The sequence below is a fragment of the Pituophis catenifer genome, unplaced genomic scaffold, assembly GCF_029215685.1.
Source record: "Pituophis catenifer annectens isolate HBS135680 unplaced genomic scaffold, rPitCat1.0.hap2 SCAF_4, whole genome shotgun sequence".
Classification (NCBI taxonomy): Eukaryota; Metazoa; Chordata; class Lepidosauria; order Squamata; family Colubridae; genus Pituophis; species Pituophis catenifer.
The window spans coordinates 1,751,716-1,776,109 of record NW_027256884.1 but is presented as its reverse complement, the minus strand read 5'-3'; the positions used below and the strand labels follow the sequence as shown (position 1 = coordinate 1,776,109).

General features: G+C 41.8%; 1 protein-coding gene across 3 annotated transcripts; it reads left to right on the top strand.

Moving 5' to 3' along the window:
• The first annotated feature begins 807 nt into the window (after positions 1–807).
• SLC25A30 (solute carrier family 25 member 30) lies at positions 808–22,629 on the top strand. Of its 3 annotated transcripts, XM_070942910.1 has the most exons (10): positions 1,133–1,242; positions 6,833–6,917; positions 8,861–9,008; positions 10,373–10,467; positions 12,230–12,315; positions 16,328–16,423; positions 17,944–18,068; positions 19,024–19,162; positions 19,852–19,932; positions 22,080–22,629. In XM_070942910.1, the coding sequence occupies exons 1-10, from the start codon at positions 1,201–1,203 to the stop codon at positions 22,119–22,121; spliced, it is 939 nt and encodes a 312-aa protein (XP_070799011.1). In that variant the 5' UTR covers positions 1,133–1,200; the 3' UTR covers positions 22,122–22,629. The 3 variants fall into 3 exon arrangements, with proteins under 3 accessions (XP_070799012.1, XP_070799011.1, XP_070799010.1); XM_070942911.1 differs by lacking the exons at positions 1,133–1,242; positions 22,080–22,629 and adding an exon at positions 808–860 and having other exon boundaries at positions 19,852–20,008; XM_070942909.1 differs by lacking the exon at positions 22,080–22,629 and having other exon boundaries at positions 19,852–20,008.
• Positions 22,630–24,394: the final 1,765 nt, after the last annotated feature.

Below are 24,394 nucleotides of genomic sequence, written 5' to 3'. Positions count from 1 at the left end.
TTTCCTCCTTTCTCTCTTTTTTCTTTCTCTCTGTCCCTGTCTTTTTCACTTTCTCTTTGTTTCCTTTTCACTTTTTTCTCTTTCTTTCTTTTTCACTTTCTCTCCTTTCTCTTTGACTTCTTACTCTTTCTGTCTTTTTCTCTTTCTGTGTCTTTCTGTCTCTCTCTCTTTCTTTTCCCCCTTTCTCTCTTTTTTCTTTCTCTCTGTCCCTGTCTTTTTCACTTTCTCTTTGTTTCCTTTTCACTTTTTTCTCTTTCTTTCTTTTTCACTTTCTCTCCTTTCTCTTTGACTTCTTACTCTTTCTGTCTTTTTCTCTTTCTGTGTCTTTCTGTCTCTCTCTCTTTCTTTTCCCCCTTTCTCTCTTTTTTCTTTCTCTCTGTCCCTGTCTTTTTCACTTTCTCTTTGTTTCCTTTTCACTTTTTTCTCTTTCTTTCTTTTTCACTTTCTCTCCTTTCTCTTTGACTTCTTACTCTTTCTGTCTTTTTCTCTTTCTGTGTCTTTCTGGCTCTCTTTTTTCTTTCTTTCTCGTGTGCTTTCTTTTTCACTTTTTTCCCTCTTTCTCTTTTTCCCTTTTTTCTTTCTGTCTTTTTCACTTTCTCTTTGTTTCTCTCTCTCTCACCCCCCCCCCAGAGGCTCTCTTTCCCTAGAGTTGCCTCCGCTGGGGTCTTGGGCGTCTCTCCCTCTCCCTCTCTCGCCGGGTCCCTTGGGGAGGAGCTCGGAACGATTGGCGGGGAGGCCCGGCCGGCTTCTGTGAGCTCCTTCCCTCCCTCCCTCCTTGCCTTGCCTTCCCTTCCCTTCCTTCCCCTCCTGGCCGCTGCCTGCTCGGGGTCCCGGGGTCCTTCTGCGGAGCCTTCTGGCCGGTAAGTGAGCCTGGGGGGGGGTGCAGGGGCTCTGGGGTTCGGGGCATTGGTGGGGGGGGGGTCTGCAAGCCTTCCTAATAATCCCGGGGCTCTTTTGCAAAAGGAGCAGCAAAGCCCCGCGGGCGCCCGGTTGCAAAGCGCGCCCGGCCGGCTGGGCGCTCCCCTCCACCGGCTCCTCCTCCTCCTCCTCCTCCGCCCGGACCCTTCCCGGCTGCCCGAGCTCCGTCCCTGCCTGGGCTGCCCACTCGGGAGCCGCCCGCGGGGAGGAACAGCCGGCTCCCCCTTTTGCCGGCAGTCTGGACCGCGGAGGCGCCGCGCAAGCCGCCCTTTGGGAGCCCTCATGCTGAATGACACCTGGCTGTTGCAGCGGCTGGTGGAAAAGGTGAGCCGCGGGATGGGAGGCCACGGGGAAAGCCGAGGGAAGTCCCAAAGCCTCGCACAACCCTGCTGGACGCCTAGTTCTTCGCTTAGTTGACCCAGGTTACGACAGTCCTGGAAAAAGTGACTTATGACCGGTTTTTATATTAATTCCCACAGTCAGGTGGCCAAAAATTCAGAGGCTTGGCAACTGGCATGTACTTCTGACGGTTGCAGCGTCCTCCTGGGGAATCACGTGTGATTCCCCTTTGGCGACCTTTTGATGAGCAATGGGGGAAGCCAGATTTGCTTAACAACCGTGGGACTAACTTAAACAACAGCAGTGATTCGCTTAACGACATTAGTAAGAAAGGTCATAAAACGGGGCAAAGCTCACTTAACAACCCTCTTGCTTAGCCGTTGAAATGTTGGGCTCTATTGGGGTTGTAAGTTGTGCTCCTGAGCCCTTTAAAACCTCCACTGGATGGGTCTGGGATATTCCCCCAGGAACCCAACTTGATTTCACAAGGTTTGCTCTTTAGTGGTGCTCAAATATGTTTTGCGGTATGTCCAGAAGATTCGGTTTAAGAGGTTCACGCAGCACTCTGAACCAATAAAGTAACCAAATAAGCTTGCTTCTTTTGACACTCTAAGCCTCTAAAGAACTAAACCAAGCTTAACCCTAAGGGGGTTTAAGATCTGATGCCTTTAAGTCCTTTTACTGATACGGTTAAGTTCATTGTCAGATGATGGGCATACTTGGATAAAAATAGCTTTTTAATGGTGCTTAATATTCTGAAATATTCCATGAAATATTCTGGGAAAGAACATTGGGCATCCATTGAAGACAATGGATGTAATCCTGGAGGCATTTTATGTTCCATAGGGTGTTTTCTTAAAGGTACAAAGACTATATTGTATGCTGTATATAATACACAAGGAGCCTTGATAGTACAGTGGTCTAAGCACCCTGTTATTAACACAGCTGCCTGCAATTACTGCTGGTTCGAATCTCTCCAAGGCTCAAGGTTGACTCAGCCTTCCATCCTTTCTAAGGTAGGTGAAATGAGGACCCAGTTTGTGGGGGCAATAAGCTGACTTTGTATAAATATACAAAAGTATGAAGGCTATTGCTTAACGCATTGTAAGCCGCCCTGAGTCTCCGGAGAAGGGCGGCATATAAATCAAATAAAATAAAAAAAAAATTGTATAATATTGTATAATGTTTTCTGAAAGGTACAGCAACCATATTGCATATTTCATAATAAAGGACAAATCTGAAAATAGATTCCACAAGGATAAAAAAAAATGCTTGTATTGATGAGTTTGCCTTAAAGTAAAAGAAAATTAAAGAGGAAAACCAAAAAAAACCTTTACAAAAATGCATATCCTACTACAAATAATCTAAACTCAAAAGAGTACACGTAAACTTATTTAAACAATGGTAGTTCTGCTTCCATATTTTTCAAAGGAATGTATAAAAAACCCTGTGCCTTAAGTGTTTGGTGCTGTCAAAGTTAAATGACCAAACTTTTCAAAGTTTTTGAAAGAGAAATATAGTTTATAGTTTATTGGATTTCTATACTGCCCTTCTCCCAGGGGACTCAGGGCGGTGTACAGCCACATTAAAACACATGTATTTATAAAATTTAAAACCAATTAAAACAAATATATACAATTTGGCTCTCAAATTAAAACACACATACACCCACTTAAAATTCATATACCCTGTATTTTGCTATACCCTGTATTTTGCTCTGGGAAGTCGGGGGGAAGGAGAAGGGAATGGGTGGGGGGAGGAAGGGGGGGAAATTTGTTTGTAAAAATATTTTAACACTTTTCAATTAAAAAAAAAATTCATATTAGGCCAGTCTAAAGGACAAGGTTTTTTTCCCCTTAAATAAAACTGTCCTTTATAATAAAGGATGTGGGGGGGGGGGGTGTCAGTGTAACCATGAGCCAAATCTGATCTCATGTAAAAATGGCAATTGACCCATGGAAAGCTTTCCTATCTTTTAACGAAGAAAAGATATTGGCAGGCGTGAAGATTGGCTGGCTGCTTTGAAAACAAGACAGGGCTAGGAAGGGGGAATGTGGATTTGTTTGGTTTGCGCTGTCTGTTGTGTAAACCCTCCCAAGTTAGTAGCACGTGATCCCACAATCGTAAATCCAGACGCCTGAGGGCTGTAGGTTACTTCTCCTTGACCTCCTGGGTTTTGAGAATGGGGGCTGGGGAAAGAAAGCTGCAGCAATTGAGAAAAGGGGGGTGGGTGGAGTGAACAGGGGGCTGCAACAGGTGAGGGTCAGGATGAAAATTCGGAGAGAGGGAGCCGCGTGATCAAAAGCTGTCAGGAGGAGACAGGCTAAAGTTCACATCCTGATTTTGAAATGAGCTAATCCGAAATTGTTGGCTGCTGGTGGTTCCATGAGAGGCGTGATCCTGGAAAAGTTTCCCAGGACAAGTGGTTTTTTTTTTTTAGGAACAGCAATTTTAAAAAAAGAATACAGAATACAAAATTGAATGCAGAATAACAAGAGTTTTGGAAGGGACCTTGGAGGTCTTCTGGTCCAGAGCCCTGCTTTAGCAGGAGGCCTTATACCAGTGTTGGCTAACCTTTTTGCCGTCATGTGCCAAAAGCGGGGGGAGCAGGGGGGTCACATGCACATGTGCCCACCCATAATTCAATGCATCCCGACCCCCCCGTGCATGCATGTGCGATCCCCCACAGCACTCCCCCCATAGGCCCATTTTTCACCCTCCCCAGGCTCCAGAGACTTTCTTGGCGCCTGGGGAGGGTGAAAACAGCCTTCCCCACCCCTCCGGAGGCTGGAAATGGCCCATTTCCTGACTTCCGGTGGGCCCGGAAGACCCGAAAATCAGCTGGTTGGCACGCGCATGCGTGCTGGAGCTGAGCTAGGGAAACGCTCACATGCCCACAGATATGGCTCCACGTGCCACCTGTGGCACGCGTGCCATAGGTTCGCCATCACGGCCTTATACCATCCCAGACAAATGACTGTCCAGTCTCTTCTTGAAAATCTCCAGTGATGGAGCACCCACAACTTCTGGTGGCAACTTCTGTTCCACTGGTTAATTGTTCTGATACATTTGCATGACAGAGGGGAGGGTGTAAAAAGGAAAAAAAAAACCTGATATTCAACGTCATTTTTTAAAAAGCCCAAATAAAATTACTCAGCAATAAGTTCTAGAATCAAGAGAAAATGCATTGGAATGTTACTGTTAGATGGAGCGATTTTTCTGATTCGTCGTCCCCATTTTATCCACGTTTTGGGGGGTTCAGGAAAATGTCCTTGTAGCCAGTTGGACTCCCAAGTATTGTGTCTAATGAGGTTTTTCTGCCAATAGTGCTAAAGTTGTCTGAAATAGCGTCTCCTGCTTTTTTTTATTATTATTTGATTTATTGAATCAATAAAGCAGAAGGCTGGACTAGAAGAACTCCAAGGTCCCTTCCAACTCTTATTATTCAGTTATTTACGTTGCTGGCTATTACCTCCTTCAATGAGATCCTTTTAACGTCCCAATTCATCTGACCCCTTAGAAGTCTCCCAGCCTGGTCCTAACCTGGTCTGGTCAAGCCCTATCAAGACCTGCCAGATGCCACCACCAACCAAGCTGAGAGTTTTCCAAAGGCACCAAAAGCCTGTTAAGCCTTGGTGAGGTTTTAACGCGTGGATTTTCCACCCTTGGATCGAAAAGGATGAAAAAATGGCCTTCTCAAAATTAGCCTCTTTGTCTGCTGAACGTCAGTGGGGTACGGATAGTCCTGGATGTACAACTCACGAGTGAGCCCAACATTTTGATTTGTGAAGCGAGACATTTGTTCGTTGAGTTTTGCCCCGTTTTGCCACCGTTGTTAAGTGAGTTGCTGCAGGCGTTCAGTGTGAAAAATGTCATAAGAAGAGGAGGTCGACCTATTCTGCAAAGCCCCAGAAGGCAGGACAAGAAACAACGGATGGAAACTAATCAAGGAGAGAAACAACCTGGAATTAAAGAGAAACTTCCTAACAGTGAGGACAATTAACCAGTGGAACAGCTGGCCACTAGATGCTGTGGATGCTCCATCACTGGAGGTTTTTAAGAAGAGACTGGACAGCCATTTGTCTGAAATGGTATAGGGCAGTGACGGCTAACCTTTTTGCCGTCGCGTGCCAAAAGCAGGGGGAGAGCGGGGGTGGGTGGGTTGTGCACGCATGTGGCCACACCTATAATTCAATGCGCCCCACCCCCTGCACATGCACATGTGACCCCTCTGCACTCCCCCGCTTTTGGCATGCAATGGTTGTCAGCACTTCAAGCTGCATTTACTCTAGTGCTGACATAAGAAGGAGAAGCAAAGGCATCTGGAAAGGGACGTTTGACTTTTCACCTACTTATTTTCCCTGGAGATAATATCCCCTAGGAGATGGGATGGGAGGGGGGAAATTCCTTTGAGCTGGAGTAATAGATTAGGGGTAGAATGACTTGGAAGATGGCCAATGAGTACAGGGGAGTGGGGAACGGAAAGGGAGGGTTTTGGGTCTGGAAGTCAGTGTTGGCTTCGATGGAGTCGGATTTTAGAATGTCGTGCTTAATAAATAGGAGTTTTCCTTCAAAGATTCTGTTTGAAATGCAATTTATTTGAGACGACCTTGAAACCTGACAATGGCAAGGTGGGCCCAGTAGGCCTGTTTTATCCCCCCAGAGATACGTACAATACCAGACCTCTGGACTTTTCGTCGGGCCCTAAAAACTTATTTATTTCACCTAGCCGGGCTGGCTTGATCCCACAGTTTTGGTTAAATTTAATTGATTTTAATTGGGTTGTTTTAAATTGCGGCCAATAATATTTAATTTTTTTAAACTGTTTTTAAATTTTGTATGTTCTGTTTTATTCTGGCTGTTCACTGCCCTGAATCCTGCTGGAGAAGGGCGGTATACAAATTAAAACAAATAAATAAAAAAATATGCCGCCCTTCTCCGGAGACTCAGGGCGGCTTACAATGCGTTAAGCAATAGCCTTCATACTTTTGTATATTTATACAAAGTCAGCTTATTGCCCCCACAAACTGGGTCCTCATTTCACCTACCTTAGAAAGGATGGAAGGCTGAGTCAACCTTGAGCCTTGGAGAGATTCGAACTTACAGTAATTGCAGACAGCTGGTGTTAATCACAATGCTATCAGTCTGCTGAACCACCAGGCCCTTTTCACCCTCCCCAGGCTCCAGAGGCTTTCTAGGAGCCCGGGGAGGGTGAAAACAGCCTTCCCCACCACCCCCCGGAGGCCAGAAACAGCCCGTTTCCCGACTTCCGGTGGGCCCGGAAGGCCCGAAAATGCGCTGGAGTTGAGCTAGGGCAATGCTCGCGTGCCCACAGATACGGCTCGCGTGCCATAGGTTCACCATCACGGGTATAGGGTCTCCTGCTTGAAAGGGTTGGACTAGTTGACCTCAAAGATACCTTCCAACTCTGTTACTCTATTCTGCTTCAAACGGTCACTCAGCAAACAACTGTAAGTCAAAGGGGCTGGGGCTGGAGGGCTGTGCACGGACCAATCCCTGCCCTACCAGGAAGACGTTTTTAAGTACAGTGTTGTGTCGTTGTGTTGTCTTGCAGAGGGAAGAGACACGCAGGAGCATGGCGGCTTTGAACTGGAAGCCATTTGTGTACGGAGGGCTGGCTTCCATCACTGCAGAATGTGGTGCGTATTTGAACTCTGAAATAATCCAGATGGACGATTAATGCTCATTTAGAAAACTGCCCGGGGCAGTTGTTTCATTAACTTGGAACTGACCCTTGCATGCCAATGTGCCTTGGCACTAAAATCTTTGCAAGCTCACATGTTATAACTAAAGTGGGCCCTGCACGAGGGGACCATCATCTAACTCAGAGGTCTTCAAACTTGGCAGCTTGAAGACTGTGTGAATTCTGGGAGTTGAAGTCCACAAGTCTTCAAGCTGCCAAGTTTGAAGACCTCTGATCTAACTGAATACTTTTGCAACCTGTTCATTTTTTTAAAGTCCTTGCCTTACGACTACAATTGTCCCCAAAATTTCTGTTGCTAAATGAGACCTTTGTTAAGTGAATTTTGCCCCATGGTCTGACCTTTTTTTTTTTTTTGCTAGAGTTGTTAAGCGAATTAAGTTAGTAACCGAGTTATTAAGTGAATCTGGCTTCCTCAGTTTGCAAAAGGGGATGATCACATGATCCTGGAAACACTGCAACTGTCATAAGTACGAGTCAGTTGCCAAGTGCCTGAATTTTAAATCATGTCACCCTGGCGATGCTGCAATGGTCATCAGTGTGAAAAACAGTCACAAGTTACTATTTTCAGTGACTTTGAATGGTCTCTAAGCAAACTGTTATAAGTCAAGGACTTTGTGCCCTTGTGTATTTCTTTAACAAAAAGTTGGCAGGTTTTAATTTCAGTTTTGGAATGAGCAAAATATTTCAACAGCTGTCTCTCAAGGTTGAAGAAGTTGGAAGTTGGTAGTTTGCTTGCAAACCATTAATGAATTTTTTATTTTTAGTTGGGTAATGAAACGTGGCCTTAATTGTTATGAAGGTTTCTTGGAGATAAATCTTATTTTAAAAGCATAGTTAAAGGACCTCAATTACCTTGCAAGTCATAAATGCAGATCCTTTCTTTTCAACATGGGGAATTTGATTTTGAAGCCTGCTTGAAACAGCTGAGCTATAAATTTTGAATTTTAAAAAAAGGAATTTTAAAAGGAAGACTTATATTTCTGGAAAAAAGGGAATTTTAACTTCTTTAAAACTAAATTTCTTTCTAAGTAAATCTACATTGTGATTGAATTTTGATACAGTATAAACTGGGGAAAGGAAAAAGTGTGGAGGTATCCAGGTGTTTTTTTTTTTTCATAAAAGGCAGGAAATTAATACTTCAGCACAAAAACAGAATGTCTAAGTCTCCAGCATAACTAGATGTTTGCAAAAGTGGTCAGAATATTATTGTACCTCCTAGGAATGTACTTTCCTATTGTTTAAAGCTTGCTCCCAGCCCGTGGAATGCAATTATGGCTCCTATTTTTCTTTCAACATCTTTTGATTTATCTGAACTTGCAGTCCGTTGTACTGTTAAGAGTTTATTTTGTGTGTGCGTGGTTCACACTTTAATTATCCACAGTGCCTTGAACAAAACTGGCATATATACAGTAACAACACTATCCAGATATTCTAACAGACAACGGAATGGGGAATAGCAGATTTATAGATAATTTGAATTATAGATAATTTGAAGGGTTTGATAAATTATAAATAATTCGAAGGGTTTGATAAAAGCACATTTTTATTTTTAATGAAATCAGCCATTTTTTTAATGGCTTGCCACCAGAAGTTGTGGGGGCTCCATCATTGGAGGTTTTAAGAAGAGACTGGATAAATATTTGACTGTGATGGGGTTGGACTAGAAGACCTCTGAGGTCCCTTCCAACTCTGTAATTCTGTAATCCTGGATATACAGATTATTTAAACAGGCACATATGTACGCAGCACACACAAACACACATGTATATTATGTCCAATTTATGTCGGAAACCAAGTTTGCTTCATTCTGGAATGTACGGTATGCATTTCTGTAAATTTATAATTCGTGAACTAACCAGTTTTCTCTTGGGCACGAAGGGACTTTCCCAATCGATCTGACGAAGACGCGGCTGCAGGTCCAAGGCCAGAAAAATGATGCCAAGCATAAAGACATCCGTTACCGTGGAATGCTTCACGCGTTAGTGAAAATAGTCAGGGAAGAAGGATTGAAGGCTTTATACTCTGGGTAAGATTTCTCACCTTGTCTTGTCTTGTGTATTGTTGAAATGTGCAAATGTGTCTCTGCGTAGTTAAATAGTTTGAGTGACAAACTTGAGTGTGTGCAGCATGCTGTATTTTTATTTTTCGTCTGTTTAATCGTAACCAGTACTCGGAGACAAATCCTGAACAAATCCTTGCAAGGTTTTCTTGGCAAGGTTTCCAGAAGTGGTTTGCCATTGCTTCCTTTTAAGGGCTGAGAGAACATGACTGGTCCAAGGTCACCCAACTGGCTTTGTGGACTAGAACTCACAGTCTCCTGGTTTCTGGCCTGATGCCTTAACCAGTGGCCCAAACTGGCCTCTCAAACTGATTATCTTAGACCTAATTTTTGGACCTAATTCTGAGTCACATCCTACCTTATTTTCCTAGTGGATTAATTGATAATTAAGATGGCATTTCTCATGAAGGAAAAAGACATTTACATGCTTTGTCGATGAATTGTATGCTAAACTGTACAGATTTTTAAGTGCAAATGTGGCTTTTAAAGTTTGGGGTGTGCTAAAACATTTCCCCCCTGTAGTGTACATTTACTCAAACATCCACACCCACATGTATACATTCCCAATAAGATTGATTATGAACGTGCTGAACAATTCTAGAAAAGCTTTGTGTTCCCTAAAATTCTCTATTTTTTTCTCTGGAACATTTAAGTCAGAAATTCTGGGGATGAAAAAACCTTTTGGAAAAGATGCATTTTTGCCTCTGCTGCTTTGCACACAATTGTTGGTGATTTCTGCGTTTACAGATTCTTCATAAATTCCCTTGGGAGTTAAACTTGGGTCTGAGTTTGTAGAAGTCCATATTCCTACGGTAGCTGAGAACTGTTTCCACAACAGCTGATTCAACCAGTAATAACGGATATAAGAGAGAGAGTTTGGTGTAGTGCTTAAGGCCCCTTACTAGAAACCATGAGACTTGTGAATTCTAGTCCAACCTTAGGCATGAAACCCAACTGGATGATTTGGGGCCAATTGCTATCTCTCAGCCCTAAAAAGAAGAAGAATGGAAGGACGCATCATTTTGTAAAAAAAAAAAACTTTGCCAAGAAAACAGCAGGATGTCGTAGAAACAGTGACCAAGAGAGATTCAAAAGGACCAAAAAAGCAAATATAAATGTCTTTTAATTTGTGCTGATGGGCAACCATCCTTGGAGCCCCCTGAGCTCTTTTGCTGCCACCAAGGTGGTCATAACTTCCTCACTTCAAGTATTAAGTGTTTAGAACAGGGGTCTCCAACCTTGGCAACTTTAAGCCTAGCAGACTTCAACTCCCAGAATTCCCCAGCCAGCTTTGCCCCTGATTTTATTACGCCCGTGTTCTCCTCTTGCAGAATTGCTCCAGCTATGTTACGCCAGGCCTCTTACGGGACCATAAAAATAGGCACTTATCAGAGCTTGAAAAGAATATTTATCGAACGGCCCGAAGGTAAGTGGATTTTTCCCCCCAGATCCGAGCTGCATTTCTTAGATCAAAGATAAAGAGGTCAGAGCAGAGAACGTAGGAAGCTAGAAGAGTTTTAATGCAAGGGGACAGTTAAGAGAATAACAGAGTTGGAAGCCTGTAGAGATTCTCAGTCCTCCAGGTCATGTTTGTCCCAAAGGTGCTTTTTTCAGGAGGCAACTGGACTTCCTTTGTTTTTTTTTTTCTTTTGAAGACATTTCACTTCTCATCCAAGAAGCTTCTTCAGCTCTGATAAGGATGGTGGGGAAGGGAAGGATTTATATTCCTTGCAGACAGCTGGTCACTTGCATCCTTTTAGAGAGTCATTGAGGCAACTTGGAGGCTTCTCTGTGTCCTCAGGGTCCCCTGAGGGGTGCAAATGGTTCCTGTAGTCTGCAATTTTTCCCCCTCTGGAAATTCATTCCGACTCCCACACCATTCAAAGGCGGCTCATCCCAAATTGCATAGCTAAAAGTCTGTGGAGATTCTCTGTCATCCAGGTCATGGTTGTCCCAAAAATGCTTTTTCAAGAGGCAACTGGACTTTCTTGTTTTTTTTCTTTTGAAGATGTTTCGCTTCTCATCCGAGAAGCTTCTTCAGCTCCGACAGGATAGTGGACGGGATAATCCTTCCCTTCCCCACCATCCAGTCAGAGCTGAAGAAGCTTCTTGGATGAGAAGCAAAACGTCTTTAAGGAAAAAACAAAGTTGCCTCCTGAAAAAGCACCTTCGGGTCAACAGAATTGGGAGGGACCTTGGAGGTCTTCTAGTCCAGCCCCCTGCTCAGAAAACCTGCTCTTCCACTCCTCAAGAGACCATATACCCGTGATGGCGAACCTTTATAGATATATAGATATCTATTTTCTTACTTTTTTCTTCCTTTTCATAGGTTTTATGTGTGTTTTTCTTTTAGCCAGGTTTCTCCTCCTCCTCCTTAAAAGCCCAGAATCGAGTGGATGTGACTCCACTGAGCTAGGGCTGTAGAAAGAAAAATCTTGGTTACGTAGGAGAAACCTGGCTAAAAGAAAAACATATATATATATATAGATATATAGTATCAATTTTCTTACTTCTTCGTAGGGTTTATGTGTGTTTTTCTTCTAGCCAGGTTTTCCCTATTATGTAACCAAGGTTTTTACAAAAAACCTTGGTTATGTAGGGAAAACCTGGCTAGAAGAAAAACATAGATATATAGATATATAGATATATAGATGATATATAGATATATATCTGTGGGCACGCGAGCATTGCCCTAGCTCAGTTCCAGTGTGCATGCGAACGCTGGCCAACTGATTTTCGGGCCTTCCTTGCCACCGGAAGTCAGGAAACGGGCTGTTTCCAGCCTCCAGAGGCCCTCCAGGTGGGGTGGGGAAGGCCATTTTTACCCTCCCCGGGCTCCTAGAAAGCCTCTGGAGCCTGGGGAGGGCAAAAAAACCAGGCCTACCGGGCCCACTGTGCTATCACGTGCCAAAAGCGGGGGCTGTGGGGGGCCATTCCACCGATTAATTGTTCTCACTGTCCGGAAATTTCTCCTTAGTTCTAGGGTGCTTCTCTCCTTGATCTCAGGCAAACGGTTGTCCAATCTCTCCTTAAAAACTCCCAGTGTTGGAGATACTTCCAGCTGCATTAAGACACTTCAAAGAAAAAAATAACGGTGCCAAGAAAACTTCAGGATCTAATCAAAACTGGTTTGGACACCCAAATATAAACCCTTGAGCGTAATGAATTTTTTTCCCCCCCTGAAACAGATGAAACACTGGCTGTCAATGTGTTGTGTGGGATTCTGTCTGGGGTCGTTTCCTCTTCCATTGCTAACCCCACCGATGTGTTGAAGGTAAGTTCTTAGGCTTCTACTTTATTTTATTTTGCATCAAAGAGCCAACGGTATTTCAGATAAAGCAAGGTGTGTGCCTAGTCGACTTGTGAATGTTCTGAGGAACTAAAAAAAACTCGTATGTGTAAAACACAAAACTGAAACTGTTTTTAATTTTTAATTTATTTTTATTTTATTTCGAATTTATATACCGCACCTTCTCCCGAGGGACTCAGGGCGGTGTACAGCCAGATAAAAACATACAATACAAACATTAAAAACAATTAAAAAGATATATTAATGGAATAAGAGGGTTGAGGATTCTGCCTATTTTGGAGATCAGATTACAGGCAGTCCTTGAGTGGTGCCGTGGCCTAGAAGTGGAGGTCTCACCTCACAATCAGGAGGTTGTGAGTTCAATCCTAGGTAGAGGTAAATATTTCTCTCCCTGGGCACAATGAGAATATATCTACTGAACAAAACTCCACATTGGTGACAGGAAGGACATCCGGCCAGTAAAACACTCAGCTCCATTCAGTTGCCCACCCCGCAAAGGATTAGGGGGTCATTAAAAGAAAATTGATTACAGGCAGTCCTTGTCTTTACAACAGTTCATTTAGTGATGGTTCAAAGTTACAACGGCAATGAAAAACTAACACATGGACATTTTTCACACATACGACCGTTTGCAGAATCCCTGCGTTCGTGTGATCAAAATTCAAGACCGTTGGCCACTGACTCATATTTACGACGGTTGCATTGTCCCAGGATCGTGTGTGATCCTGTTTTGCGACCGTCTGACAACCAAAGTCAATGGAGAAATCAGGTTCATTTAACAACCGTTATTATTAACTTTAATAAGTGCAATGATTCCCTTTTAACAGCTGTGCCAAGAAAAATCGTACAGTGGGGCAAAACTCACTTAATAAATGTTTCATGTAGCAACAGAAATTTTGCCTCACGAATTGCGGTCATAAGTCAAGGACTGCCTGTACTTTTGCGGTTCTCTTTTTTAAGAAGAATAAACCCGTCCTTGCGTCTTAGTTGTTATAGAAAAACAATGTATGTTAAATAGATGTAAATAAGTGACATAGATTGTTATGGTTTTCGTAATACAGGAATTTTCAGCCTGTCTTTAAAGCCCAATTTAAAGCAAAAACTAATTAGCTTCAAGTCCTTGTCAGATGTCTTCTCAGGACCTTACAAGGGACATGCAGCTAAGCTAGTTCTTAAATATCACCATCTGGAATTCGATATTATTAGCCCTTCTAACTTTCTGAGTCACCTCTCTGGAATGAGAGTTGAGAGCTTCCAAAACTCTCTCAGATCTTTGCCCAAGGAGTAAGAGGGGGGGGCCTGGAGACCCCCACCCATCATTCGGCTAAGGGATGCGGCCAGATTTCATCTCTGCTCCAAGTGAGGAGGAAACATCACTTCCTATTAAAATGGAATCCGGTCTGTTGTTTGAGATTTACAGACTTTCTTGCTGCAGTCATTAAGTTAGTCACACGGTTGCTAAGTGAATCTGGCTTCCCCCACTGACTTAGTTTGTCGGGAGGTCACAAAAAGGGATCACAAGACTCTGGGACAATGCAACCATCATAAGTACCTGCCAGTTGCCATGCATTTGAATTTTGATCACATGATCATGGGATTGTAAGTGTAAAAAACTGTCATAAGTCACTTTTTTTCCAGTGCCGTTGCAACTTCAAACAGTCACTAAATGAACGGTTGTAAACCAAGGACTGCCTGTATCTCATCCCACCCAATATTAATTATTCTACCTGGTTGTCGTTTTCTCTGCCTCCCCATAAAACCATCCTTGGTCCTTTTAAGTGTGGAGCAGCAGTTCCATTTTTTATATACAGGTAGTCTATATACAGGTGGTCCTCAACTTACGACCGTTCGTTTAGTGACCGTTCAATGTTACAAGGGCACTGAAAAAAGTTATGCCCGTTTTCCACACTTACAACCATTGCAGCATCCTCGTGTTCACACGATCAGAATTCGGACGCTCGCCAACTGACTCGTATTTATGACGGTTGCCGTGTCCTGGGATCACATGATCCCCTTTTGCGACCTTCTGATTTACAAAGTCCCAATCTGAGGACCCAGATTGTTAGTGGGTGATATGCTATTTAGTATACTGCCTTTGGTGTAAGCCGCCCAGAGTCCTCTAGAAATATGACTAATAAACAAATAAATAAATAAAGTCAATGGGGAAGCCAGATTCACTTAACAACCCTGTTACTCACTTGCAGTGCTGTGCTGTGCAGTGATTCGCTTAACAACAGTGGCAAGAAAGTTCGTAAAATGGGACAAAGCTCACTTAACAAGTGTTTCTTGGTTAGGAGCATAAATTTTGGGCTCAATTGTGGTCATAAATCGAGGACTGCCTGTGCAGGGAATCCTCAACTTACAACCATTTGCTAACTTAAATCTCTCTTTTTTGACACTATTAAGATAGCAAAGGCCATTCCTGGCAGGCCCAGCTCTTTTCTCTTTTCATATATCCCCAAGGGAACAAACACTCTGTTGGGGTAATGATAAGGGAAAAAAAACCTCTTTATCTGTAATGCAGCAAGTCATGAGAAGAAAATAGTTGAGCGTGTGAGTAGTATCTAATTTAAGACCTAGGCTACGTTCTCATTCCTCTGGCTCTCCATTAAGTGAGCTTACCCTGCTGTGAGGTCAACTTGCATTTCTTATGAAGCTTTATTTTCCTATTTTTCAATCAGAGGCCTTGTACCAGTCCTGGAAGAAATATTTTTCCCCTTAATGTAGGATGATTTCTCTTTCTTTCTTTCTTTCTTTCTTTCTTTCTTTCTTTCTTTCTTTCTTTCTTTCTTTCTTTCTTTCTTTCTTTTCTTCCTTCCTTCCTTCCTTCCTTCCTTCCTATCTTTCTTGTTTTTTATTAAAAACTCAAGACAGCCAATGTACAGTATTTAATACTCCTTCCACCTCCTATTTTTCATACAACAACAACCCTGTGAGGTGAATTGGGTTGAGAGAGTGAGACTGGCCTAAGTAACCCAGATGGCTTTTGAGGCTAACGCAGGAGTAGAACTCACCATCTCCTGGTGATTGACCCCAACTCACTCTTTTGGCTTCCATGTCTAATGCGGGACTAGAACTCACAGTTTCCTGGTTTCTAGCCTGGTGTTTTAACTACTAGACCAAACTGGCTTCCCATTTATGCCCATTTTTAAGCATTTTACATTTTGGAGATGAATTTTCCCTTTCATATTTTGTTCAGCGTTTCCTTTGGAATCCTTCCGATACCCAGCAGTCTCTTTGTACTGTGTTTTCCTTTTCTTTCTTTTTTTTAAAAATTTTCTTTTAATTTTCTTTTAATACAAACATTCCATCTTTCATTAAACAGTGTGTCGTCTGGGTATAAAATTCTTTGTGTCTTAATGATTAAACTTACCACCATATTCATGTATTGTGTTTTTCTTTTCCAAGCCAATGAAAACAGTTGTTCCCTCCAAAAAAAAAAAAAAAAAATTGGATGTAAAACACATGATATAGAAGAGACAACTTTTCTTCTGCCAAGAACTGCAATCTCGCATGTTCACATTTTAAATAGGACTGGTATGAGGAGTCAGGTTGAGCCGTAGCCAAAAGTGGGCAGAGATCTGGCATTCTTGAAATAATAGAAAATACTTGTAGCTCGGGTTTTGAAACGAGCTGGGAGAGCAAACCTCTGCCAATATCGTGTTCTTTTCCTATTTCTCTTCCTGGATGTATTCTCTCTCTCTCTCTTCCCCTTCCTCCTTGCCCCCTCCCAAAGGGCAAGAGACCTAAAATAACCTCTCAAAGACGCCCTTTGAAATTAAGCTGCCCACCCCTGGTTTAGAGTTACAGGAGAGCCAGATGGATGCCGGTGAGCTGTTTTGATTGACGGCCCCACAGATACGAAAATATGCCTTCTCGTTTCATCACGGGAAGACTGCAGGATGATTAAAATATGACACCTTTTCTGTTTTGTGTTTTTTTTTTTCCCTTTTTTCCCATCCCCGACTAATCCTAGATCAGGATGCAAGCCCAAGGAAGTCTCATCGAAGGCGGCATGTTTGGGAACTTCATGAATATTTATCAGAACGAAGGTACCCGAGGCTTGTGGAAGGCAAGTTATTCAATACATTTCAGAAACATGCCAAGTTCTTCTGTTGCAGCTTGAGAAAGTTCACAGGGCAGGCAAAGGAACTCCTTCTGGATTGTGGGTTTTTTTTTCCCCGATTGGACAAGACGGTGTTTTGGGATTTAAAGTTGAAAATGATAATATTATATCTATTGTGTTTATAGATATGTAGAAAAATATTTCTTGATTTGTGGATTTTATGGGAATATTTTGTACTGACAGTTTCTAATGCTGCGAAATAGCACTTAGCAATAGCACTTAGACTTATATACCTCTTCATCGTGCCTTACAGCCTTCTCTAAGCGGTTTACAGAGTCAGCATCTTGCTCCCCCAATAATCTGGGTCCTCATTTTATCAACCTCGGAAGGATGGAAGGCTGAGTCAACCTTGAGCTGGTCAGGATCAAACTGCTGGCAGTCAGCAGAAGTAGCCTACAATACTGCATTCCAACCACTGTGCCACCACGGCTCTTATAAAAGAAAGAAAGAGAAAAAGGAAGGAAGGAGAAGAAAGGAAGGAAGGAAGGAAGAAGGAAAGGAAGGAGAAGGAAGGAAGGAAGAAAAAGAGAGAAAGAAAAAAATCAAAGGGAGGGAAGAAGTAAGGAAGGAGAGGAAAGAAGAGGGAGAGAAAAGAGAAGGGAAATGAGAGAAGGAGGGAGCAAAAGAGAAAAGGAGAAAAAGGAGGGAAGCAAGGAGAGAATAGAGGGAAGAAAAAAAAGGTAGAAAGAAAAGGAGAGGGGAAGGGGGAGAGGAAGAGAATAGCAATAGCACTTAGACTTATATCGTTTCACAGGGATTAGCTCTCTAAATGGTATACAGAGTCAGCCTGTTGCCCCCCAAAAATCTGTGTCCTCATTTTACTGACCTCAGAAGGACGGAAGGCTGAGTCAATCTTGAGCCTGTCAGGATCGAACTACTGGCAGTCGGCAGAATTATCCTGCAATATCACATTCTAACCACTGCGCCACACTGTCTACTACCCACAACGTAGCCTGGGAATTAGCAAAACTGAACTGCTCTTCGTCAAAGAATTCTGAATTATTTTTGTTCTCCCAAGAGAAAGCCCAAAGTGGAACCTGTCAGTTGTAGAAAACACCCCCAAATCTGTAAGAAGGGGCAGAGAAATCCCTCTTGGCTCCTCATTAGCATCCGTCTCTGCATTTCTGAAATATTTGGGAGAAACACTTGCACTTTTTCTCTAAGAATTATTAACGGGAAAACTGAGTGGGTGGGAGAATCCTAAGAATTATTAACAGGAAGACGGATGGATGGGGGACTTCAGGTATTTGTCTCCACCACAATTGACAGGTTTTGCTTTGGGTGGGGTGGGGGAATAAAACCAATTCAGATTCTTTCAAGAGTGACTTATATTTTCAGAGTTCCTGTAAGGATGATCCCGGAGTAGAATAGCTCCATAAAGAATTGAAGATCACAGAACTGTAAATTATTTCTTAAAGGAGACGTTGCTTTGTTTTGCCACACAGTTGTTGTTTTCCTTTTTGCAGGGAGTCTCTCTTACCGCTCAGAGAGCCGCGGTGGTGGTTGGTGTGGAGCTGCCCATCTATGATCTCACCAAGAAGCACATAATCCTCAGCGGGGTCATGGGAGACACAGTGTACACTCACTTTCTGTAAGTCCGGAAAGGAAGAATCAAGCATATCTTCTAATGTTCCAGATTTGATCGATCTGTGGGACTTTCCCTAGGAGGCAGATGTTGAGACATTTGATGTGTAGAGTTCAACTCCCAGAATTCCTCAGCCCTTCTCCTTCTCCTCTTCTTCTTCTTCTTCTTCTTCTTCTTCTTCTTCTTCTTCTTCTTCTTCTTCTTCTTCTTCTTCTTCTTCTTCTTCTTCTTCTTCTTCTTCTTCTTCTTCTTCTTCTTCCCCCCCCTCCTCCTCCTCCTCCTCCTCCTCCTCCTTCTTCTTCTCCTTTTCCTTCTCCTCCTCCTCCTCTTTCTTCTCTTCCTCCTCCTCCTCCTCCTCCTCTTCCTCCTCCTCCACTTCTTCTTCTTCTTCTTCGTCTTCTCCTTCTCCTTCTCCTTCTCCTTCTTCTTCTCCTTCCCTCCTCCTCCTCCTCTTCTGCTACTTTTTTACAATCACTATGATAATGATCTATCACTATTGTTGTATGAACACTGAGAGTTTATGCACTGGAGACAAATTCCTTGTGTGTCTAATCACACAGTTCTATTCTTCCTCATTTTCTCTCTCTCTCTCCCTCCTTTCCTTTCCTCCCTTCCCTTCCCTCCTCCTCCTCTCTCCTCCATCCCTTCTTCTCCTTCTGCCCCCTCCCCAACTCTCTCCTCCTTCTGCTTTCTCTTCTTCCTCTTCCGCTTTCCCTTCCCCTTTCTTTTCCCCTCCCTGTCCCCATCCTCCTCCTTTTCCTTTCTTCTTCCTTCTTCTCCTCCTCCTCTTCCTTGTCAAAGCCATCAAGTTTGGGAGTTGCTGTCCTATGGCATCCTTTGGAAACAACCAAACCATCACACTTGCCTTTGCATTTACTCATTCACCGAGAATGGGATTTATATAACACTCTGAATTTAAGGCAGTTTGGATAATACTCTGAATTTCCTCTATCTCTCTCAGAGCAAGTTTCACATGCGGCTTGGCGGGAGCTTTGGCATCCAACCCCATCGATGTGGTGAGGACGCGGATGATGAATCAGACAAGCTTACGAACGGGGCCCCAGCATGGCTACAAGGGGACTCTAGACTGCTTGCTCCAGGTCAGTAGACTTCCTTCAGGGTCAAGAAGGACGTTAGATAAAAGACATTTCCCTGAACACAATTTGCATTGTTCAATTTTGCAGAATAAGGGAGGGTATGTTGGACTGTGACTGAAATCATGGTTTGGTTCAACCATCACGAGTCCCAATAAGGCAAGGGATGATGGAAAGATGTAGTCCAAAATATCTGTTTGTTAGTTGTTATAAACTGACCTTTAGACTTTCTTTGCCTCCATTCTTGGTTCATCTTCAGGGGAAGATCCTGCTTTTATTTTGAATCAGATTCCAGTTCTTTATTGGAAGTAGCCTCTTCAGATGTTGGTTTCAACTCCTAAGGATTAAATTCCATGGGGAAGAGGTTCCTTTTTCGTGCATAAAGAGCCTAAAACTGCAGACAATCCTAGATTTCAGGCTAGTTCTTTCCTAGGAATTAATTCTTGGAGAACCTTTCAGCAGGAGATTCTTAAGAACACCTTCTGATGGAGATGGTTTGTAGACCAGGTGCCTTTGAAAGGAGGCTCTTGACCGTTAGTGACAAGGTCCACCATCCGGTCTTCGTTCATCCTTCGTCTGTGTTACAGGATGGGATGGGATACTCTTCTGTTTGCAGACAGGGAAAGAGGCAGTGTCTCCTCTATTGAACGTGGATTACGGAATATTCAGAGATTTTTTTTCCTTATTTTTCATAGACCTGGAAGAACGAAGGTTTTTTTGCATTGTACAAAGGATTCTGGCCGAACTGGTTAAGGCTCGGGCCTTGGAATATAATTGTATCCTTTTTCCATTCATTTTATTTAATTTATTTTTATTTATATCCCGGCTTTTATTATTTGTACAAATAACTCAAGGCAGTGAATATATCCAGCAAACCTTCCTCCTTCTCTTTTTCCTACAACAGCAGCCTTGTGAAGTGGATTGGGCTGAGAGAAAGTGACAGGTCCAAAGTCACGCAACTGGCTTTCATGGCTAAGGCAGGACTAGAACTCACCGTCTCCTGGTGATTGGCCCAAAGTCACCCAACTGGCTTTCATAACTAAGGGAGGACTAGAACTCACCGTCTCCTGGTGATTGGCCCAAAGTCAATCAACTGACTTTCATAACTAAGGCAGGACTAGAATTCACTGTCTCCTGGTGATTGGCCCAAAGTCACTCAATTGACTTTTATGCGTAAGGTGGGACTAGAACTCACCGTCTCCTGGTGATTGGCCCAAAGTCACCCAGCCAGCTTTCATGCCTAAGGCGGGACTAGAACTCACCACCTTCTTTCTGGCCTGGTGGTTTAACTGACTCTATATTTTCAAATGTTTACATAAAATATGAAATTCTTTAAAACAAAGTGAATATCCACTTATGCCAAACAAACATAATATTTACTTTGCTTTCTCCGTCTTTTTTTTTTTTTTTTAATTTGATTTATATGCCGCCCTTCTCCGGAGACTCAGAGCGCTTACAGTGCGTTAAGCAATAGCCTTCATCCTTTTGTATATTTATACAAAGTCAGCTTATTGCCCCCACAACTGGGTCCTCAATTTACCTACCTTAGAAAGGATGGAAGGCTGAGTCAACCTTGAGCCTGGCGAGATTCGAACCTGCAGTAATTGCAGGCAGCTGGTCTTAATAACAGGGTGCTTTAGACCACTGTACTACCAAGGCTCTTTGGTCTTAAAATCTTTTTGCCAGTTATCAATTTTATTACAATTCGAAATAACCACTGTCCTTTAGTCCACAATACGATTTTTGCACTGATGCATAATCCTATGGGAGCAATTGCTTTCTGGATTTTCATTTACTCAAAATTCATTCATTTTCTTCCCTGGTAGAAGAGGGACCATAATAGCAAGTGTATACAAATTTTAATTTACAAAGTTATTTTTTTTTCCCTTGCTAAATTGTACCATTTTTGTAATTTGATGGAAACATTAAAAATACTATGTTGCACTTGCTATTTGTCGTGGGAGAAAATATTCCTTGTAAGAAGTGTGCCGTATCTTATACTTTTTAAGACAGATTGCCCTGACTTCCTTATTCTGAATTAATTGGAATGAATGACTGACATTGCAAATTATACATTTTGAGATTTTGTGACCCACACACATTTTCCATCTTGTGACAAGAACTCAAGAATCTCTATGGATGTAGTTGAGTTCTTCATTTTGTTTTTTCTCTCGTTCTCTATTCTACTCTTAATCACCTTAGATGATGTCACAAGAGTTAAACCAAATAGAAACATCTTTAAAAGCATATTAAAATATTACATGGAATAATAGCAGATGATAAAGCTTACTGAATAGATATAATAGCAAGACAGTAATGATACAGTTCAAAATGTTACCACCAATTGGGAATAAATTAGAGGCTTTTAAAATGCAGACAGAAGATCCAAATTCAAAATGTTTGCATCTATATCTATATCTATATCTATATCTATATCTATATCTATATCTATATCTATATCTATATCTATATATCTATATCTATATATCTATATCTCTGTATCTATATCTATCTATCTATCTATCTATCTATCTATCTATCTATATCTCATAACAAGCAAATATTTTAGTAATTTCTTAATCTCCAGTCATAAAAGTCTGGATGGGATTTTAAAAAAGAAGTATATTGCAATTACTTGTATAAAAAAGAAGATCAACAAAGCTACCTGTTTGAGACACTGCAAGACAGATTAGTTTTAAAAACAGGAAGGAAGTGAACTGTAAAATGCAATTTCTTTCATAGAGAGGAACCAAAATTCTATCTAAATATACTCAACAAAGCTACCTGGCTGAGAAACTTGCAAGCAGAATGAGCAGATTTGCTGGAAAAACTGGAGGAAAAGCAACTAAATGCAATTACAGACCCTTTTTCATTTAGTAATAAGGTTCAACACTTTCCTTTTTTTCCCCTTAACAAGCACTAGTTCTTTTTGACTTATGAACAGCTGAAGAAATTGGATTTCTGACAAGCTGAAAATTGAAGAGGCCGTGTCTTCCGCTGGTGGTCTTAGGCCCTCAAGTGCTCTTTCGGGTATCCAAGCTTGCAGAATTGGTGAAATTAAATTGTTGTTGCAAAGAAAGTTGAAGCTCTCAAGCATTACAGAACAGAAGATAACTTGAGAGTGAAAGTCCTTAGCACTGGTTCGGCATTTCATCTTTCATAAATATTAGAAACATTTTACTATCGACACGTCTGAACGGGAGTTTCAGCCTTTGTTCATTTAAAAATAAGCTCTTTTCCAACAGCCAATAATTCATGTGTTCACAACCTCAAGAATCTGGATTTTATACCAAAGACTAGATTGTGACTAAAGCCTATTTTACAAAGCATCCTATTGTATGGAGTAGCATTGCATAAATAATGTGCAAAACATTTATTTGCAAAACAATGTTGAACATCCTTTTTCTCTTGAAACCCCTCAGTGGCATTTCTTCTTCTTCTTCTTCTTCTTTTTTTAAAAAAATTAGCATTACATTAATGCTGAATTAAATTCGTCACTGTGAGGTTTCAGCAGTGTCTTAAAATACTTTGCCCCTATCTGATGATTTGAGTAGACCTAATCTCAAATGTTTTTATTTTAAAAAGATTCCATTGTGGGCAATAGATGAATTCTCTGCATAAACATTACTTGACAGTGCTTTCTGAGAAAGTATTAAACCGCTGCTCTTCTCAATGTTTGGGACAATAATAACATTAAGCAGTACAAGCAATGTTGAGATTATGAAGGCCGATTCATATATGCCAAGTTATGAAATATCTTGTATGCCTGCTTGAATAGACCTGATTTTTCTTCCATTTTCCTGGATTTTGTCCAGAGAAACTACCGTATTTTTTGGAGTATAAGACGCACCTACCTTTTTTGGTGAGGAAAAGAAGAAAAAGAAATCTCCCTCTGGCTCTGAGCAATTTTGCCTCGTTGCAGCAAACAGCAAACAGCCTGCTTTACTTTCATTGTCGTTTTCAGCATAGCTTGATTAGCACAAGGAAAAAAAAAAATCTGCTCCAGCAATTTACCTCCTTGCAGCAAGCAGCAGAGCCCTGCTAGCAAAACAGCTGAGAGCAAATCAGCTGAGAGTCGGGAGGCTGATCCAATCAACTTGTGCTAATTAGGCTGTGCTGAAGCTGAAAGGAGTTGGTTTTTTCTTGCTGTTTGCTTGCAAGGAGGTAACTGCTGGGAGGCAGAGGCCAAAGGGTGGGGGCCAGTGGGTGGGCGGGGCTACATTCGGTGTATAAGACACACCTAAATTTTCACCCCCTTTTAGGGGGGAAAAAGGTGTGTCTTATACTCCGAAAAATACGGTAATAACACCTTAAGCACAGACAATTGTTAGTGATTGTTAAGAAGAAAACCCAAAGTCTTCGCTTCCCAAAGACTTCTGCCTTGTATATAAGCAAGTCTTTCTCCCACAAAATATTTAGAAATAAAATTGCCACAGGTGTGGGACCACTTGGAAAACTTCTGTCCATCTCGGCTTCACCACATGGATACACTGAATTGTATCAACCCAATAGGAATTTTATATATGTTTTCAGTTCTGCATAAAAGTGATTTTCATATAGGATCGTATGAACCTTTGAGCTGGAGGTGATAATTTGAGATCGCTCCATTTTGCTCCAAGAAATTGGACAGTCAACTTGAGACGTCAGACCAGGCCACGTTGACGAAATATATGTATATTTATATCTATATTTGACACAGAAAGAACAGTGTGGTCTCGTTTTGGAAACAGCTTCGTTGAAATCTGTATGCTGACCAGGTCAAATTTACTGAAAGCAAAGGTTAATAATGTGTTTGTTACGTTATGGTTTTAGATTCTGAGAGCATCTTTGTAGAATATGAGTATAATAATAGTTTGTAAGTCGTAGAGACAAAGCTTTAAGTATTTATATGGAAGTGGCTGAAATAATTTATAAGTTCCAGCAACACACAGTTTAAGGAATGTTGGTTTTTCTATGCAATGTTGAAGGTGCACAAGGCATATATATATATATATATTGACAAAAGTGTCTTCCATTATAGGATTTTAAAGGTTAAAATGACAGATTTTGGTCACTTTATTAAGAGTGTGTGTCAAACTGGTACAATATTTTTGTCTGAATTGCAGAACAAGTCGAGGTTTAATCCATGACGATGGTCCATGGATTTTGAATTCTAAGATTCAGATTTTAACATGGTTAGAATGTTTTTTTTGTAAATTGTTCTGCAGTATATATCGAGGCAAAACTAGAACAGCTTTT

Excerpts from the sequence above, each read along its gene's own strand:
- SLC25A30 (XM_070942909.1), top strand. The coding sequence starts at position 1,201 with ATGCTGAATGACACCTGGCTGTTGCAGCGGCTGGTGGAAAAG. Across the intron at positions 1,243-6,832 it reads TGCAGCGGCTGGTGGAAAAG|AGGGAAGAGACACGCAGGAG; the intron begins GTGAGCCGCGGG and ends GTTGTCTTGCAG. Across the intron at positions 18,069-19,023 it reads ACAGTGTACACTCACTTTCT|AGCAAGTTTCACATGCGGCT; the intron begins GTAAGTCCGGAA and ends TATCTCTCTCAG.